At 48.1% G+C, this 19548-nt stretch overlaps 1 protein-coding gene across 2 annotated transcripts; it reads left to right on the top strand.

The window, feature by feature from the left end:
* Positions 1 to 871: 871 nt before the first annotated feature.
* On the top strand, positions 872 to 18182 carry LOC120673240 (phosphatidylserine decarboxylase proenzyme 2). 2 transcript variants are annotated; one of them, XM_039953999.1, is made up of 21 exons: positions 872 to 1139; positions 1292 to 1371; positions 1702 to 1726; positions 1835 to 1894; positions 2108 to 2176; positions 2490 to 2582; positions 2677 to 2727; positions 3070 to 3153; positions 3242 to 3333; positions 3445 to 3600; positions 3720 to 3804; positions 3913 to 4024; positions 4513 to 4613; positions 15335 to 15382; positions 15532 to 15678; positions 16537 to 16632; positions 16760 to 16834; positions 16948 to 17040; positions 17436 to 17522; positions 17613 to 17663; positions 17781 to 18182. In XM_039953999.1, exons 1-21 carry the CDS (start codon positions 972 to 974, stop codon positions 17922 to 17924), a joined length of 1917 nt encoding a protein of 638 aa, XP_039809933.1. In that variant the 5' UTR covers positions 872 to 971; the 3' UTR covers positions 17925 to 18182. The 2 variants fall into 2 exon arrangements, with proteins under 2 accessions (XP_039809933.1, XP_039809932.1); XM_039953998.1 differs by having other exon boundaries at positions 884 to 1139; positions 1702 to 1894.
* Positions 18183 to 19548: the final 1366 nt, after the last annotated feature.

Here is a 19548-nt window from a genome sequence, read left to right as displayed (position 1 = left end):
GTTGGGCTGCAACTCTCGGCCCACCTAATCAGCTAGCTTTGGGTTTCATGCCACATCTTCCTTCATGCAAATCTCTCTCTTTTCTCTTTTCTGTGTGTGATAGAAATTAGGAGCTCTTTTTTTATTGAGCAAATAGAAATCAGGAGATCTTTGCCGATGTGTGTGTGAGAGAGAGAAGGAGGTGTACCGATCGAAAAGAAATAAGAAAGAATTTGTGGTTGCTTAACGCGCAATAATTGAAAGATGGAACCATAAACATGCAGAGGACAATTCTTTCCATTCTCACCATGTGTATAGCCTGTCAACGAAAATGATGCGCACAACTAGTCATAGCTTTCCATACATTGCAACCAAAGTGTGGACAAAGGCAAGTGGTAGGAAAAGTTTGCGATATTTTTACTTCTTCGTTACTGCAAGTCTGCGATCCACAATCCACATGATGGCCTGCTTTTGCTGCTGTCGTGAGCCCGTGTAGGCACCATCAAGAACGACCGATTCGCGTCCAGAAGAAGAAGAAAAAAGCGGGGGAAAACATCGACCCGTTCGTTCCACATTTCCACAGTGATGGTTGTTGAAGACGTGAAGAAGACCATGGCAAAGCCCAAGCCGAGGTGAAATCAAACGTTATCCCTCTCTTCACTGGCACTGGACATCGGGGCCCACCAAAGCCTGACGATTGACCTCTTCCTCCCTGGTCCCAAGTAGACGCGGTTCTGGGACCACGCGGCAGTGTCAGTGGAGACGCGCGCGGCGTTTCCAGCCGCGACTGCCGGTTGGAACTGGAGATCACACTGGCACGTGGGCCTGGTACGGACTCCGCGGCCAGGCGGGATTCAAAAGGCTCTCGGCTTTCCAAGAGCCCCCCAGGATTTGTCTGTGTCCGAGTCCGACACCCATTACGCCGCGTCAATTCCTGTTGGGCGTCTTCCCCAACTCCTCCGCCCGCTTCCGCCTCCCTGACGGACGGACGGATGGGCCACTCGCCGTCGCGCTCCAATGGCGCCGGCGACCCGCTGCCCTCGCGCTTCGCGCGCTTCCGCCGTCGCCTCCGCCTGCACCGCCGCCGCGACGACTCCGCCTCGTCCAAGGCCATCGCCGCCGACGAGTTCGCCGGCATCGCGCGCATCAGGATACTCAAGGTATGCTGTGCTGCTGGTGCTTCATTCGTCGCTTCCCAGGTTCCGCTCCTCTGGGCTGCGCGGGGCGGAATCCGTAATTGGATTTTATTCGCATCTCTGTTTGACTTCCTCCTGTGTTTGATTCGATCCGGTTGGTGCCTTGGTGGGGGCAGGCGGATATGCAGTTCAAGGACAAGTTCTTCGCCTGCCTGTCGCTGGGCGACCGGACCTACCGCACCGACAAGTCCGACAAGTGCGTTCTCTTTGCTTCCGCTACCTTTGAGATTCGTCAGCAAAACAATTAATTCATGTCTTTGCTGCGCTGCCCTGCTGCGGTGCGGCCCCTCCAATTGGCGACTCACCTGTCTGTCTGAGCCCTCTACAATTTATTTGCCACCACAATTTAACTTACACACGGATTTGTTTCCTCAAAAACACCACACCCCGCTTCATGTTGCCAACTGCCTTCGCCTGTGCTTCCTTCTAACTTGAAACGAGTTTATTAGCCCATAGTAACTTCCTTCCAACGTATCTACTACTTATTTTCATTTCAAATCTGTGATCCTTCGTTTTTTTTTGGCAGTACGCAAACGCCTGTATGGGACTCGGTGAGTAAGCTTCACTTTTCCTCTGTGACCCTTCTAGCAAGGCAATTTGAGATTCCTACCACATATAGTTACACATTTGTATATATGATAGTGCTCATAAATTTGCAGGAGAAGAAAGTTATAGTAGAGACAAATGGACCTCATATTGCACGTATCTCTGTTTTTGAGGTATGCTGCCCTTGCATTGCACTAACTGAAAATATGTTCATGCATGCCTGGCTGTATAATTCTCTGCTGTAATGTATTCATGTTGTGTATGACAGTTCCACATAAGCAAATTATGCTGGATAGCTTCAGAAGAACTTGTACTGATGGAAGTTTAACTCAAACAAACACTAATATACAGTGTCATTACATTACATGCTCTGTACATTTTTGCAGACTAACCGATTCTCAAAGAATACCTTGGTTGGTTACTGTGAAGTTGATCTCCTTGAAATGCTTACGAAGGTAACACTATCTCTCTGTCCGGGCTGTTTCTTGCTTTGTGTTGGAAGAGGCTCATGTTCTCTCAGTCTAATAGGTTGTAGACTATCATAGGTGATCTTTTGTGTTTATGTAAGCGAGTTACATGATGTAGAGTATCTAGATTTTCAGTCCTGATATAGCACATTTGCCCTGGCTGTTGGTTAAGGCTACGCGTTTCTTTGTTCCTTTGGAATGTAGATCTTACATTCCATAGTAGGCAGTTTGGAAATGATCCAAAACCATTGCATGGACCTGAACTTGATTCAAGATACTATAACTGAAATTTGCATATCAGGACTTGGAGGAACATTCTGAGGACCTTCCTCTGTTGGACCCATCATCATCCAATACTACCGTGGGTAGCATAACCATCTCCTGTTACATCGAGGTAATGCTCTTGCTTGTTTATTTAATGATGATTAGAACTCAGGGAGCATCATCCAAGTACTGATTTTACTTTCTGTCCATTGGTTCTGTTGCAGGATCCTGTTGAAACAGAACAAAGTTTTGCCCGTCGTGTCTTAGCTATAGTGGTATTCTTCTGATACTGATACCATGTCTTCACAATTCACATATGATTATTACTTAAGAATCATGCCAACTCTTCCTTGTTTCTTTTCTAATATACTTTCCTTACATGGGTGTGCTATTGTGCATCTTTATTTACTGTGTTGCGCATCTTCTAGTTTTGCTATTGTTGTTGTGATTAGCCTTTACCAAGTGTTTGACTTAAAGACAATATTCTTTCATGTACAGTGCTCATGACATTGGTGCATTCCTTTGAATATGCTGCTTGTCAATTTCACAGTGCTTCTATTGTCTTTATTTCTTCGTATTTCACGCTGCAAGGCATAACACTGCTTGTGCTACAATAGGACTACGATGAAGACGGAACGCTCTCCTTATCTGAATTCTCAGACTTGATGAAAGCTTTTGGTAATAAATTAGCAGTTGCAAAGGTTAGAATGCATTCCATTTCCTTTGAGAGTATGCTCGTTGTACTCATATTTAGTACCTACTGCTGAGTTAATTTCTGTGATGCATTAGATTGAAGAGCTTTTCCGTCAAGCAGATACAAACGGTGATGGCATAGTTGATATAAATGAACTGGCTGCCCTACTGGCTGATCAACAAGAGAAGTAATGACTTGCTACTTCTTCATATTTAGTTATGTTTTGAAATTAGTTCTCGATTAGCTCCCAAATGTAGCAGTATCAATGACTATGCCCCCCCCCCTCGTTTTTTTTCAGAGAACCACTTATAAGTAACTGCCCTGTCTGTGGTGAAGATCTTGGAAAATATGATAAAATAAATGATATGATACACATGACACTTTGCTTTGACGAGGGAACTGGTAATCAGATAATGACTGGTGGATTTCTAACTGATAAGCAGGCTTCTTATGGGTAAGTTGCTTCATTTATTCATGATTCTGAGTGTGGCTACTGCCATTTTATTTTATTTTTTGTATAAAAATATCACATAAACGTGAAGAAATTATGCAAGTAGTAGTTGTCATGTGCAGTTGGATGTTCAAGCTCAGTGAATGGGCACATGTTTCCACGTATGATGTTGGTTTGCACTCTGGCTCTACAGCTTCACATATTCTGGTGTGTTAAAATACTCCATATGTTATAGTATTAACTTGAAGTTTTGAATGAAAGATGTTCCAACTGTATTGCTGGTACCTTTCTTTTAATAAACCACTACTGTGTAAGGTTTTTGACCGGCGAACGAAAAGGATAGTTGAAGAAGTTATTGATGGGAAAATTGTGTTGTCCATGAGGGCTTTATACCAATCGAAAGTAGGGCTCACTCTCATCAATACAGGTATGTTGGGACTTGGGAACATATAATCTTAGCTCTTTTCATATTTCCCATTTATAATTTATTCAGTAACATCCTGAGAAGGTGCATAAATTCAACAAAACGGAATCATACTGAAGAATGCTGGTTTGCTTATTGACCGGTGATGTATAATAAGTTTTCATTAATCAATATTTAGTTGATGAATTAGGTTATGAACAAGAAACTATTTGATCACTAACTACAATCTTGAATTTTAGAAGGATGATCAACATTCCTGCTCATCACACCTGTTGACAAGACAAACCTCAATTATAACAAGCTTCTTAAGAAACCAGTATAACCTCGAAGAGGGATCGCCTTCTATATTAGAATTAGGAGATCTGTTATAGTGATATGTACACTTATCACAGTGTTTTCCCCTTCTTTATAGTTGGTCTCGATCTCCATCTATTATGTGCACCTTTATATGGACTGATACCTTTGATATAATTGTGATTGTTGTCATGCAGGTGTTAAAGACCTCTTGAAGAACCTATCTGAGAAGCAAGGGAAAAAGATGAACTCACCAGAATCTGCGAAAGATATTCCCAAGTTCCTTGAGTTATTTAAGGTGCAGAGAATAACTAAGCCTTTTCTAAAGTGCATGCCCTTAATTTGCAGACCTTAGGAAACCTAGAAAGCATATGATGCGGAAATATCCTGGCATCCTAGATGTATGTCGTAATTGCTTATTGTCAGTTCTGCCTGAGTTATGTTGTTTCTCGTGCACTAACATGGTACACATACCACTATATGCTGGAGAAGTTTTAATTTCAGCATTTTGTTGTTTTCACTTTCCATTTCCAATAAATCCATAGAAACCACAAAAGCACGAGAATGCACACCCTTTCCCATTCAGCCAAAGGATATGTGATTCAAGAAATCTATACTGGTTATTGAAGGCCTGCTTTGGGAAACAAGAGCATAGAGACCACAAAAGCAGGAGAGCATCAGACCCCATATCCCCCCATTCAGTTGCTAACATTAGTTCAGATCGAGTCTTAGGGGAAATGCAAAATTCTTTTTAATTAGATTGAGTTCTTAGAGGTATGCAAAGCGGTACATTTTCTGAAACAAGTTTGCTATGCAGACTTCATTTCTGATTTTTTTTCCCAGCTCAACTTAGCTATTTAGTCTGAATTTGGTTAATAAATTTCTTTCCTTGTCAATAATTTGATCATCTCTTTTTTTTGCTAAAGTACTAATCATTTGTGAAGGAGATTGTGTTTGTGTGGAAGATTAGATTGGATTGGTAGAGACCCTGGAGTCACGTACATATAGGGATGAGGAGATCTTGGGTTTATGGAAACAGCACCAACAAGATCTCTTCATATCTCTCTAACCAAAACTAAGCCTAGGGCCGGCTGGCTTATACACGCCAAGCACTAGTCCCACACACATGTACAAACCGACTGTCTAACACCCCCCTGCAGTCGAATCGTCGGTAGACCGAACGTTTAGACTGGATCTAAACTCCGAGAAGACAGACGAAGGCAGTCCCTTGGTGAAGATGTCGGCGAACTGAGACGTCGTCAGAACGTGAAGGACCCGAACATCACCAAGTGCGACGCATTCTCGAACAAAATGAAGATCGATCTCCACATGTTTGGTACGCTGATGCTGAACCGGATTGGAGGACATATAGACAGCACTGACATTGTCGCAGTACACCAAGGTTGTCTTGCTCAGGGGAGTGTGCAGCTCAGACAACAACTGGCGCATCCAAGAAGCTTCTGCAATGGCATTAGCAACAGCCCGATACTCAGCTTCAGCACTGGAGCGAGAGACGGTATTCTGACGCTTCGAAGACCAAGAAATCAGATTGTCGCCAAGAAAGACTGCATATCCTGAAGTGGACTTGCGAGTATCAGGACAACCTGCCCAATCAGCATCAGAGTATACCACCAGATCGAGCGCAGCAGAGGGGCGCACCAACAGACCCAGGTGAAGAGTACCGCGGACATAGCGCAGGATGCGCTTTAAGGCAGCAAGATGAGTCTCCCGAGGGTCATGCATATGAAGACAGACTTGCTGTACCGCATAAGAGATATCAGGCCTGGTGAAAGTGAGATACTGAAGAGCACCAGCGAGGCTGCGAAAATCTGTAGGGTCAGACACAGGGGCGCCATCTGCTGAAAGCTTCGGATTCACATCCACAGGGGTAGTGCAGGGTTTGCAGTCTGCCATGCCAGCACGCTCGAGAATCTCAATCATGTACTGCCGCTGAGAGAGAAAAATACCGGAGCCTGTATGCTGAACGTGCATGCCAAGGAAGTGATGAAGGGGCCAAGATCTTTCATTGAGAATTCCTGCTGAAGGGCATCAATGGTACGCTGTAACAAACCCAGTGAGGAAGCTGTCAGAACAATGTCGTCAACATAAAGCAGAAGGTACACAGTGTCAGCTCCGCGATGATAGACAAACAAAGAGGTGTCTGACTTAGCCTCAACAAAACCGAGGTGCAGGAGGTGGGAGGCGAACCTGCTGTACCAAGCCCGTGGCGCCTGCTTCAGGCCATAAAGGGAGCGATTCAGTCAGTACACATTGCGACAGAACCGCCCAAATTAAACCGGCTTAAGTGCGCTAATTATCATTTTAAGTATTAATCAAGCCACCGCGCACTTAAAATGGTGTAATCCGGCAGCCTGCTGGGTTAAGGATCGAAAACACCGGAAGTCTCACCCGAAGGCGAGCACAGATGATTACAAGCAGATAAAAGTCTCAAATTTAATTTACAAGGCGGAGTTTTGCAAACAAATTTACATAAAAGATCAGAGTTCAAAATACAGCGGAAATTAAATAGAAGTTTAGCTTAGAAAACAATGATAACTACGATGACGTGAGGACGTCACATCGAGCCCACCGATGTGAATCCTGGTTAGCTCCAACCAGCAGCCGCTACCTGAAAACAGGATAACAACAAACCCTGAGTATACTAATACTCAGCAAGACTTACCCGACACGGGTATACTTAGCCCAATATCTAGACATGCAAAGCTTTTTGGCTCTAGAGTTTGTTTTGCTGAAAGGCTACTAATATTGTATCCGTACTTTCAATATTTTAGCCCAATTTAAGTTTATCAAGTATCAACTAGATTTGCCTGACATCTAAAGCAAGCATGGTTGATCACATAAATCTTTACAGAGTACCACAACATATCTCATCATACTTCTCTTCTCATTTTCACTTCTTTACTACGATGTGACAAAGTGACCAAGGTTCTCTTAACCGAGAGAGACGGCGAATCGATCCGATTTAACCTTGCAAGGTGGACCTAACTCACACGACACATGCAAACCACGCCGGGCCACACGCGTCAGCTGTTTCCATCATTACCACGACATCTGAACCACGCCTGCTAAAACCCAGGTGAAGGGCCCCTCGCAGTGAACTCCCGGAGAACCCGGAGGCGACATCCAATCCAACACCCGCCATCATCCCACGCCCAGCGTAGCAGGACGGAATTCAAAGTATCGTCGTAAAGTGGTACACAGTTTACCGGTTTCGACTACCTCCTACTTCCGGTATGTGGTTAGTACTGTTCAAACTCGGTCAACACTGCCAACAACGGTACGGTCCTCAATCGACACAGGCGGAGGCTTACGTTCCATCCATTCCATATCCATACCCAAAATCATCTCCGCATGGTCTCCATTTCTCTTTCCTCATTGGTTCATTCTCAAGCCACATTGCCATAAGTAATAGAAACCTATAGCTCGCGAGTGACAACAATCACTCGACTTCTACCGGATCCTAGTTAAGCATGGCAATATTAACGACACCTGTCTACTAGTATAGACTCATAGGTACCTAGGGAGAAACATGCATACTAGAGTTCCATACAACTCCTAAAAACGTAAATGCACAAATACTTAAATAAACATTGAATACTCAAATTAGAGGTTATGCTCCGGGGCTTGCCTGGGATTAACACTGAATTAGTTAGTGTTGGTTAGATGATATTCGCTTGGCGGACAATTTTCCTTTGGGTAATGCACATCGGGTCCATCCATCCATCTTCTGGGTGCGTCCACCGTTACACCATCTTCCGGTTCGGCTGCTGCTTCGGCTTGCGGTTCCCCTGCTTGCGGCTCCGAGATCGGCTCAGCGACCAACTTGTAGACGGCTTCAATCGTGGTGTCGACACGTATGAAAGGATGCCATGCTAGAGTCAGAACCACAGCAGTGCATGGATGCTCATGATGCGACGCATTTTGAAACAAAGCAATTGAAAGAACCAACAGAGCTGACATGCATCGACTGAGTAACCACCACAAAGAAAGTAACAACTAATGATTTGAGTGCTTAGGTGCGGTTCCGAAGTTCAACTCGTTTTAGCCTGAAGTGTTTCCTTCAAAACAACAGCTACTAAACTACTTAGGACGACTAATCGTCCATCTAGAGCACAAGGAAAACATAAAACTACGGACTTAGAATTAACTAACCACAAGAATCGGAGATAAAAACCGAAACTAAGAATTAACTAAAGATCAACATTTAACACGCCACAAGGTTCTAGTAGCACAACTTTTCTATCATGAAAAGCTACTGATGAGGAGTGCATAGATAAATTACCAACATTTATTGATTTAACTCTAGGAAAGAAAATCAAACAACAATATAACCACAAACATGCACATAGGCCATGCACTTGAAAATTTTTCAGTGGACTACACATACAAAGAGTAATCTACTGAATAAATTTCATAATTTTTAGAGCAACGGAACAACCGGTATTAAATAAACTAGCTTAAACACAAACTGAATTTTTCGCAGGGGCAAAAGTGACATTTCCCATGCACAAGTATTTTTCTTCTGAAGATCTAGATTTTAGAAACCTAACAAAATTTGGTTTGTATTTTAGGCATTTTTATATACTTTTCTAGGAATTTACAAAGTTTTCAGCCGAAATAACAAAAAGAAAAACAATAAAAAGGGGGGCTGACAACCGGGCCCCACATGCAAGTGGGAGCCCGGCTCCCAGTTTCCCCCTCCCCTGCTTCACGCGTGCCCGCGCCCGGGGCCGTGGCCGGCACGACGGCCAGGCAAGGCGCCGGCGACGGCGGCCTCGCCGGGCCCGCGGCCAGGGCGAGCGAGCTGCCCGGGGCGCGCAGTGGAGGCAGGGGGTCCCGCGCAGGGAAGCCCCGCGGCGCACAGCGCGCTTGCGGCGGCATGCGGCGGGAGAGGCGGCGCTCGGCGGTGGCGCGGCCACGCCGTCCAACGCAGGGCCATGTGGCGGCGCTGCGGGGTGGGGTGAGCAGCAGCGTGGCCGCGCGGGCGTGCGGCGACGGGAGCAGGGCGGCCGACAGCGGCGCGACGCGTTCCCGGCGGCAGCGGGGCCGGAAGCGAGCGGGGAAGAGGTCGGGGAGCACGAGAGCGGCGCGGGGAAGCTCACCGCGGGTTCGAATCGAGCGAAGGACGGCCGGAGAAGGAAGTTCGACGGAGGGGGAAGCGGAGCTCGGTGAACGGCAATGGCGGCCGGCCGATGCGAGGCCGATTCGGCCGGGGAACGACTCGAACGGCTCGGGGAAGGGGCGGAGGAGGCGCGGGGTGAGGTGAGGGAGGTTCTGGCGCGAGGGATCGAGCTGCAGCGGCAAGGGTTGGTCGGAGTGGCGGACGACGGCGTGGCTGCGCCGCTCGGCTCGAGCCGAGCTCTAGCAGAGGAAGGAGGAGCGAAAACGAGGACGGCACCGTGGGGATAAGCACGGGAGCGCGCACGGCTTCGGCGTGTCGAGCAGCGAACAGGGGAGGAGGTGGAGTGAGGGCGATTCTGTAAATAGCTCGAAGTTTCAAATTCCAGTTTGTAAATTCAGTTTTTCTCCTTGTTCTTGGCCTCAATTGAAAAACTTTTGAATACGAAAGTTGTTCAAAATTTTGAGATCTCCAACTTTTGTTTCTGGCACTTTTTCATTTGAATAATGGTTTGAAAGATAAAATTTAAAACTTGGGTGTATTTGAAAATGTCCTATTCAAAGCAAAATTAAAGATTTTCTTTAAATTTCGTGCTGAAACTTGAATTTTGGCCAAAATGAAAGTTACAGAGGAAGAACAGTTCTGCAACATTGATGTTGGGCAAAAGTTGATTTAGAACTCGGATTAGGGAGAAAAACAAGATCGAACGTAACTAAGTCGAAAGTTACTATGCGAACTCGATTAGCGCTAAAGACGATGATTAGCCTCGATTAGCGATTAAGCACAATGTTAGCGTCAAAATTAACACCGGGGTGTTACACACATGGTCTGGGTGAGTAGCATCCTCGAAGCCTGATGGCTGAGCACAATAAACAGTCTCTGATAGAGTCCCATGGAGAAAGGCATTGTTGACATCCAGCTGATGAATGGGCCAGGAGCGGGAAAGAGCCAGAGATAGCACTGTTCTGACCGTGGCAGGCTTGACAACGGGACTGAAAGTGTCTGAATAATCAACTCCTGGTCGCTGTGTGAAACCCCGAAGCACCCAACGAGCCCTGTATCTCTCGAGAGAACCATCGGCCTTGAACTTATGTTTGAACACCCACTTGCCAGTCACCACATTAGACCGAGGAGGCCGCGGAAGAAGATCCCATGTGTGGTTGGACAGCAAGGCGGAGTACTCAGCTTCCATGGCAGCTCGCCAATTCGGATCGGCGAGGGCGGCACGATAAGTCCGCGGGATGGGAGACAATGCGGCGGCCTGGAGTAGCGCTGGTTGACGAAATCCGCGCTTCCCGCGAGTCACCATGCCATGGTCATTGACCACGGGGGGGCGATGGCAATGGCTCGAGCTGGAAGTGCGGGCGTCGGTGTAGAGGACACAGAAGTCGTCGGGGAGGCCTGCGCAGGGGATGCAGGAGGCACCGGCGTGGGAGCCTGCACCGGCACAGGTGTAGACGAAGTCGGAGCCGACGCAGAACGGTGGGTGTAGATAGCACCAAAACGCCCAGGCGGCGGCTATGGCGCAGGAGCCGCTGCTCGCCGGGTGTACACCTGGCCGAAGCGTCGTAGAGGGGGCCCGCCAGAGACCGCCGCAGGGACCAGTCCACTGGGCGTGCTGCCGAGCGCGTGGCGCGCATCAGGAGACACAGCGGCTGGGCGGTACAGCGGAAGTGGTGCCAGAGTCGGAATCTCAGTGGTAGAGACCGGCACATCGGGGGCCGCACGTGGCTGTGTGGTTGAGGCGGCTGGGGTTCCTGCAGAACACAGAGGGGGTGATGGTGGAAAAGGAACCATCACCGGATTAGTATAGTCATCCAGGAAATCAAAGGCCGCTCGAGTAGGGGGCGTGGTGTCTTCCGAGAACGGAAAGGAGGACTCCTCGAAAGTCACATGTCTAGAGATGATTAGACGATTGCTATGGCGATCGAGGCAAAGGTACTGTGACACCCCGGCCCAGGGCTTAATAGGATTAATAGGATACTCATACCAACAAGTTGCAACTTCTTTTCCGGAAGCCGGTCTCCAAAGAACTCCGAGGTTAAGCGTGTTTGGCCCGGAGAAATTTGGGGATGGGTGACCGACCGGGAAGTTATTCCCGGGTGCGCACGAGTGAGGACAAAGTGTGCAGAAAAGACTGGTGTTGGTCTGTGAGGACAGTCTATGTCCTAGAAAGCAGCCAGATGTAAGTGGGCCCGGCCTCGGGGAGGCGGGACGTTACAGAATGGTATCAGAGCCGACTCTCGCAGTTTCACGGGTACGTACGGGCGTAAGTGCGGAGGCATGAGCACGGACGCGTGGGGGCGCAGATGCCACCGGCATGTGCACGGGCGCGTGGCGGGTCAGTGCGCGGGCATCTGGGATGCGCCGTTGGCACTGGACGCACGGATGTGGCACATGGGCTGCTGGCACTGGACGACGGGACGTGACCAAGAGAGGACGTTCCTGGCTTGAGATTGACCGACGAGGACGTCGGTCTCTTAAGGGGGTGAGCATGTGACACCCCGGCTCAGGACTTAATAGGATTAATAGGATACTCATACCAACAAGTTGCAACTTTTTTTCCGGAAGCCGGTCTCCAAAAAACTCCGAGGTTAAGTGTGCTTGGCCGGGAGAAATTTGGGGATGGGTGACCGACCCGGAAGTTATTCCCGGGTGCGCACGAGTGAGGACAAAGTGTGCAGAAAAGACTGGTGTTGGTCTGTGAGGACAGTCTATGTCCTAGAAAGCAGCCAGATGTAAGCGGGCCCGGCCTCGGGGAGGCGGGACATTACAGGTACCCCTTGTGGTGAAGGGAGTAACCAAGGAAGACACACATGACAGATCGAGGGGCGAGTTTGTGGGCTGCTGTAGCGGAAAGGTTGGGGTAGAATTTACAACCGAAAACGCATAAGTGCTCATACGACGGCAGCGTCCCATGAAGGGCAAAGTGCGGCGTAGAGAAGTCGAGCATCTTGGTGGGGAGGATGTTGAGGAGGTAGGTAGCGGTGCTAAGGGCAGCAGCCCAGAAGGTGGGGGGAACACTGGCCTGAAACAGAAGGGAGCGAACGACATTATTAGTGGTATTGATAATTCGTTCAGCTTTACCGTTTTGAGGCGAAGTGTATGGGTAGGACATGCGCAATTGGATGCCGTGAGCAAGGAAGAAGGCACGGGCGCTAGTGTTATCGAACTCGCGGCCATTGTCGCACTGAATTCCTTGGACGGCGACGCCAAACTGTGTGCGCACGTAAGAGAAGAAGTTAGAGAGAGTGGAAAAAGTGTCAGATTTAAGGCGCAAAGGAAAAGTCCACAAGAAATGAGAACAGTCATCTAGAATAACCAGGTAATATTTGTGGCCTGAAACACTGACGATAGGCGATGTCCAAAGGTCACAATGTATTAGCTGAAAATTTCTAGTGGCACGTGAAGAGGATGCATGAAAAGGAAGACGAGTATGGCATCCTAACTGACACGCATGACAAAGAGTATCACTAGAAATTTTATTACAATGAATGATTGATGCTAGTTTGGAGAGGACTTCGGGACCAGGGTGCCCAAGCCGCTGGTGCCAGAGGGAGGAACTGCTGGAAGCAAGGAGTGCAGTAGCCGGGAGCTGTAGCGGGTAGAGAGGTCCAGAGCTGTCACATCTGACGATCTCGGTCCGATTGGGTAAAGCCTTCACAGAACAACCAAGAGGGTCAAACTCAATGGAACAGTTGTTATCGGTAGTGAACTGGCGAACAGAAATAAGATTCTTAATAAGGTTAGGAGAAACCAAAACATTATTAAGAGCGAGCTGGTGAGGAAGCAAGGTGGAGCCAGTAGAGGTAACAGGGAGCAAGCTCCCATTGCCGACAACAATGGACGAAAGAGATGAACCAAGAGCTGAGGAAGGTGAAAGGATACCGGCGTCGGATGTCATGTGATTGGTGGCACCAGAATCGAAATACCACTCATGTTGTGGAGGTTGCTGAAGTGACATGGTCTGGAAATTGGCCGCCAGTGCCTGCTGATCCCACCCACCAGCAAGCGAAGGTGGTGGCGGGCTGTAGAGCGAGGGCGGGGGGACGCCCCACTGCCCACCCCACTGACCAGGAGGGCCAGCGAAGTAGGCCTGCGCCTGTTGGGGCGGCCCAGCAGGCCGAGGTGGCGTCGGGGCCCGTTGGCCGGGCCACATGTAAATGGACCCGGCCCACGGGTTGTAGTAGGAAGGCCAGCCCGGGTCTGCCTGCGCCGCCAGGGGAGGGGGACGCGCCTGGAGCGGACCCGCCGTATCCGCCAGGGGTTTCCCCGCCGGAGTTGGCGCCGCTGGTGTTGCCGCCACCGCCGCCCTTGTTGTAGCGCCGGCCGCCACGCTTGCTGCGCTGGGAGCCCCCGCCGCCGGAATCGGAGGCCTGCTGCTGAGGCGCCTTGGGACGGGGGGCTGCGATGCCTGCTGCTGGGGTGGACTAGGAGCCGTCAGGGCCGGCGGTTTAGGGCCGGCGGTAGTGGATAGGGCGGCGAGAGCAGCAGCCGGAGGTGCCTTGGCCTCTCGAGGCGCAGATCGTCTCGCACCTGCAGGAAGGTGGGAAGGGGGTTGCTGCGGCGGATCGAAGGCCGAGGGCGCTGAAGCGTTCGTTCAGGCCTCAGATGATGTTCAGGACCAGTGTCGCCTCGGTGACCGGCTGGCCAAGGTCCCGGAGATCTTCGTCCATGCGCTTGAAGCACCGACAGTAGTCGACGACGGACAAGTCGCCTTGGGAGAAGGCGCGGAACTCCTGGTCGGCATAGAGGGCGCGCGTGGTGCGGTTCCCAAGGAATTGGGACTCGATGGAGAGCTAGATGGTGCGAGCAGAGGCGCCACGTTGGGAGACGATGTCGGCGAGGTCGTCGGAGATGGCGCCGAGAAGCCAGGTGCGGACGACACAGTTCATCCGAACCCATGAAGGAGAGGATGACGCGACCGTGTCGGAGAGAACGTGAGGTCCCAGGGAGTACTTGCCGAGGACGTCGAGGAAGGACTCCTTCCAGCGGGCGTAGAAGGAGGAGTTGACGTCGAGAAGCAGGGGAACCAAGGTGCGGATGTTCTGGACCGATACGGCTTGCGCGTGGAGGTTGAGGAGGACGGCGGCTTCCTGTTGAAGGAGGGCGTCCTGAAGAGGAGGGTTGTCGAGGCCGCCGTCGCCGTGATGAGAGGTGTCGGCGTCGCCATCCTCCGTGGAAGGCGCTGCGGCCGCGGCGCGCTCAGTAGCCGCACGCTCCTGCGCGGCGCGAAGACGGGCGGCGGCGGCGTCGAGATCAGCCTGAGCGGTTGCAGCCTCCCGCTGGGCTTCCTCGGCACGGGCCAAGGCGGCAGCGCGGGCCGCCTGTTCTGCGCGCTCCTGCTCCGCAGCGAGGCGAGCGGCGCGTGCAGCGTCGGCATCAACCTCGGCGGCGGCAGCTTTGGCGGCAGCAGCTTTGGCGGCATCGTCATCGACACCGGAGGACATGATGCTAGGTCAGGCGGGCGCGCAGAGGGCGACACCGGCGGACAGCGCAGGGGCGCGGCACGCGTGGAGCAGCGCCGGTGGAGAGGGCGCGCGTGGAGCAGCGCCGGCAGCGGAAGGAAAACCTAAACTCGTGATACCATGAAGGAGATTGTGTTTGTGTGGAAGATTAGATTGGATTGGTAGAGACCCTGGAGTCACGTACATATAGGGATGAGGAGATCTTGGGTTTATGGAAATTGCACCAACAAGATCTCCTCATATCTCTCTAACCAAAACTAAGCCTAGGGCTGGCTGGCTTATACACGCCAAGCACTGGTCCCACACATATGTACAAACCGACTGTCTAACAATTTGTTCTTATATATCATTCCTTTTTATTGGTTATCTCAAATTGTTGACACCATAGATATTCATAATATAAAACTGCAGGATCAAATTAATATGGATGAGGTCAACGATCCTATCGAGAGTTTTAAGGTACGTAACTACTGCAGTAATCTTGCCTCCATATTCATTGTAGTAATTATCTTATTTGTTAGACTTCCCATAAATATAGGCATTGATTGGACGACATATTTGATTTTTGGAAAACTTTGGGTATGTGCTGAATTACTTCTTGTTTGTAGACTTTTAACGAATTTTTCATAAGAGGACTAAAGCCTGGTGCCAGACCAATTGCATATGGTGATCAAGATGGCATCGCCACCTGTGCTGCTGATAGCCGTTTAATGGCTTTCAGTTCTGTTGATGAGAGCACAAGGCTATGGATCAAGGTAAGGGAATTAATGGACTAATTTTTAACTGAATCAATACATATCAATAGTCTGTTGTTCTGATTCTCTTTCATGCGTATGGGGATGGGTAAATAATGATGTCCAGTACAATTCGTGCTGTCAATTCCATGCAATGTGTATCTAATATAATCATATTTTGGAAACCTTGTCATAATAGTAACTTGTACCATCACCACACTGTAAGCAGTAGTGCATAGAGCTCCCTGTCTAGGTGGTCTTCAATGCCTGTCATTTCTATTGGCCATTAATTCACCATATTTAGGAAAATTTACCGCATAAGTAGCGCATATCACTACCTCACTGTAAGCAGTAATGCAGAGTGCTGTCTGTCTAGCTGGTCCTCAATGCTTGTCATATTCTATTGGCCATTAATTCGAGGGTTCGGTTACAAACATCAGTTGTGGCATATTATGAATCAAAGCATATAGTGGTCCGGCCAAGGTGAAGGTTTGTAGACTGGCATTTGGGTCATTCAGGAGTATGTCATTTAAGTGATGTGATGTCTATGTAAAAATGGCAAGATGCATTGACTGCTTTGCTTGTACTTTCAGGACACTGTAAATACAACATGATTCTAAAGGTTAAGAGGAATCTGTATGCCATGGTTACATGGATAGGACTGCAACATTTGATGAAATGATGATCATTATCATAACCCCAATGTGTAGAAAAATAGTTTTACTATAATATATGCTTGAGACATGTTCATGCAAGCACAATATGATCTCTCTCACAGCGGGGGCTTCCCCCGCTGTACAGTTTTCAAAAAAAAAATGATCTCTCTTATGGCAGAATATTTAGTTGAAATTTTGATTCTAGAATGTTTTCTGTTCCTAGGGCCGCAAATTTTCAATTGAGGGTCTTCTAGGGACCAGTGCACACTCGAATGCTTTAAGAAATGGATCATTGGTCATTTTCCGTCTTGCACCTCAGGTACAGCTTTTAATCTCCTTCAAAAAAAAAGATTCCTCACTTGTTAAGACTGGTTTAGATGTGTATATCTATTTCGTTCATTGAAATATACTATGCAATTATGAATCTTACACTTCGTAGTATGCAGGATTACCATAGGTTTCATGTACCAGTCTCAGGAACCGTGGAGAAATTTGTGGAAATTCCTGGGTGCCTGTACACGGTATAGAATACTATATTGCATGCTTTCATGTGTGTGGAAAGGGATCTGTCTGTGTTGTCTCTTTCTACCTTTTCTCAGCAATTGACTGACGCTAGTATCTTTCAATTTGATAGGTCAATCCCATTGCTGTGAATAGCAAGTACTGCAATGTATTCACAGAGAATAAAAGAGTTATCTCAATAATATCAACTTCCGAGTTTGGAAAGGTTTGGATTCTGTTATTTTCCTAGTATATTACCAGGCATCCACCTACCAATAGCTGCTGTCAAAATGTTCTATTAATTTAACTCATTCAGTTACCAGTTATGAGAAAACTTAGTAGAAAAGGACAGGAAAAGGATGTTCAATGCGCATGTAGCTTGGACTCTTTACCCCATTGTCTAAAAAATCTCGGGGATCAGTATGCCTGATGCTACAGAAGAGTTTCAATATACATGTCTATAGACATTCTTATTTTATCAGGATCATTCTGCAGATTTATTTTTTGTAGCTCAAGAATGATAGTATATAAGTATATTGCTCGATTCACTTGTTTACCATAGCCAGTAGCTTGCATTGTTACATACTCATCATGCAATGCTTTTTCTGATGCATGGTTCAGGTAGCGTTTGTTGCAATTGGAGCAACCATGGTAGGAAGCATCACATTCTTGAAAAATGAGGGTGACTACGTCCACAAAGGAGATGAGGTTTGCATTCATGCATTACCCCTTGTTATACATTGTAAAAATTTCTTCTGATGTGCGTGTAAAGGTGCAACATTATCTTTCTTCATCCAGTTTGGCTATTTCTCCTTTGGAGGGAGCACAGTAATATGCGTCTTCCAGAAGGTTTGCTCATCCTCCCATGCAAAAGCGCCCCCCCCCCCCCCTCTTTTTTTTTTGAAAATACGCGTACAGATTCTGGAACCGGAATCGTTGCTCAAGAAAATTCACTTTCTATCGCAGGATGCAATCCAATTTGATGCTGATCTCGTGGCCAACAGCGAAAGGTCACTGGAAACCCTTGTTTCCGTTGGCATGACTCTGGGCGTCTCCACAAGGAACAAGGAGCTCCAAGTCCCGGTGCTGCAGAAATGTTCGCTTGAATGATGGAGGTGATTAGGATGTCCGGGCATGGACGTACAGAGCTGTAAATTGATCACATACAGGTTAACAGTAGGGCGTATGTGCAGCTAGCAACTGCCACTTGATTTGACGATTAGCAAGCAGGATCTAGAACTACTCCAAGTAAATAGTAAACAAGCTTTGGAAACTTGTTGGCCGAACGAGATTTTTTATTGTGCAGTACCTAGAATTCGAGCTCTAGATGGATGGCATCTCTGCTGATGCTCTACCACTGAGCTACAAGGTCATTTGCACGGAGAGGATATATACATATATACTCTCATATCATAAGCATGCAACATCCAATTTATGGAAATAACAATAGGAATTCCTAGTCAAAAGTTGGAAGCCCTAGAGTAGTCCCGGCCTAGATTGGAAGGGGAAGTAGGGTGTCGTCGAGGCGGCGCCATCAAGATTGCTGCTCTTCTTGCCGTCGACTTGCTTCTTCTGCTTCTCCTGATGCTGCTTCTCTTGTTGCTTCTTGATGACACCGTTGTCGTCATCATCCGACCTGAATGAAGATGCCGACGGTGAGGAAGGCTTCTTCGGGAACACCTTGGCAAGGGACGGTATGCAGGAGAGACTCATGGCTTCTTGAGCTCTTTCTGTGCCTATATGTGCTGTCGGTGTTGGGATGGCAAGCTGATGCTCTGGACAAACACCAATTTATAGGGGAGGATGGCAGCGCCAGGCGGCATTGCTGCCACTATCTGGCTCCAAGCTTCCTGCGGAAGATTGCGCTCCGACTCTTCTTGCTTCTGGTGCCCCCCTCTATTTTTTTTTATTTATTTGAACGTAGGTCAGGCCTCAGGGTCAGCACTTAGTACTGAGGTAGTATAGTATTATCTCTTGGACGGAGCAGGTTATATGCTTATGCTGATGTAGATACTTGTAACTGACACGTGGGCTCGGGCCCAGCTGTCATGGATCAAAAGCTCATTGCATGTGAGGTGCCATCTTTGAGACTGACTGTCTTGCTTCGCTTGCTTCGCTCATGAGTGACTCTATTCTGACCCCGTTTGGTTTGCAGCGTATTAGTGAATAGTGATAGTTTGATCGCTAATTACGGTGTCAAACAAAGTCAGTTTACAAAACCAACTTCAGAACCCCCACGCTAGTGACCCTAAAGAACCTAATGAGGCCTTTGACCGCGTGATTAGAAGATGGTTATTGTAGCATTACTGTAGCAAATCATCGATTAATTACCGTTATTAGATTTGTCGCGAAAAATTACACCCATCTCTAAAAAGATTTTGTAAATATACTTCATTTGGTCGGCGCGCTAGAATGCTAGCGCACCTAACCGCCTCTACTGGTGATCCGTGCCTTCCATGCTGCTTTGACCGACGACCGAGATGCTGATCGAGGTTCCTTGGTAGCCGAGACTGTCAGGTTCAGAGTCCGCTTGTTTCTTCTCTCCCCATCTTCTTCAGAATACCGATCGATTGTTTTTTGAAAGTTAATACAGATCGACTTTCTGGTTGGGAGAACTGCCAAGCTCCAATGCTCTGCTTGCTGCTCGGATGGAATGAATGGAACGTGTGTGGAAGCTATAGTCTAATCTGGTCTATTTCTGAGGAATAATTCCTCACATGCTATTGGTTACATC

This window comes from Panicum virgatum, chromosome 5N (genome assembly GCF_016808335.1).
Source record: "Panicum virgatum strain AP13 chromosome 5N, P.virgatum_v5, whole genome shotgun sequence".
Lineage (NCBI taxonomy): Eukaryota > Viridiplantae > Streptophyta > Magnoliopsida > Poales > Poaceae > Panicum > Panicum virgatum.
Note: the sequence above shows the minus strand (reverse complement) of the source record. Positions and strands in the feature narration are given on the sequence as shown.

Coding starts and splice junctions, on each gene's coding strand:
- LOC120673240 (XM_039953998.1), top strand. CDS start 972: ATGGGCCACTCGCCGTCGCGCTCCAATGGCGCCGGCGACCCGCTGCCC. Junction 2,583..2,676: donor CCATCTCCTGTTACATCGAG/GTAATGCTCTTG, acceptor GTTCTGTTGCAG/GATCCTGTTGAAACAGAACA. Junction 16,633..16,759: donor TTTTCCGTCTTGCACCTCAG/GTACAGCTTTTA, acceptor CGTAGTATGCAG/GATTACCATAGGTTTCATGT.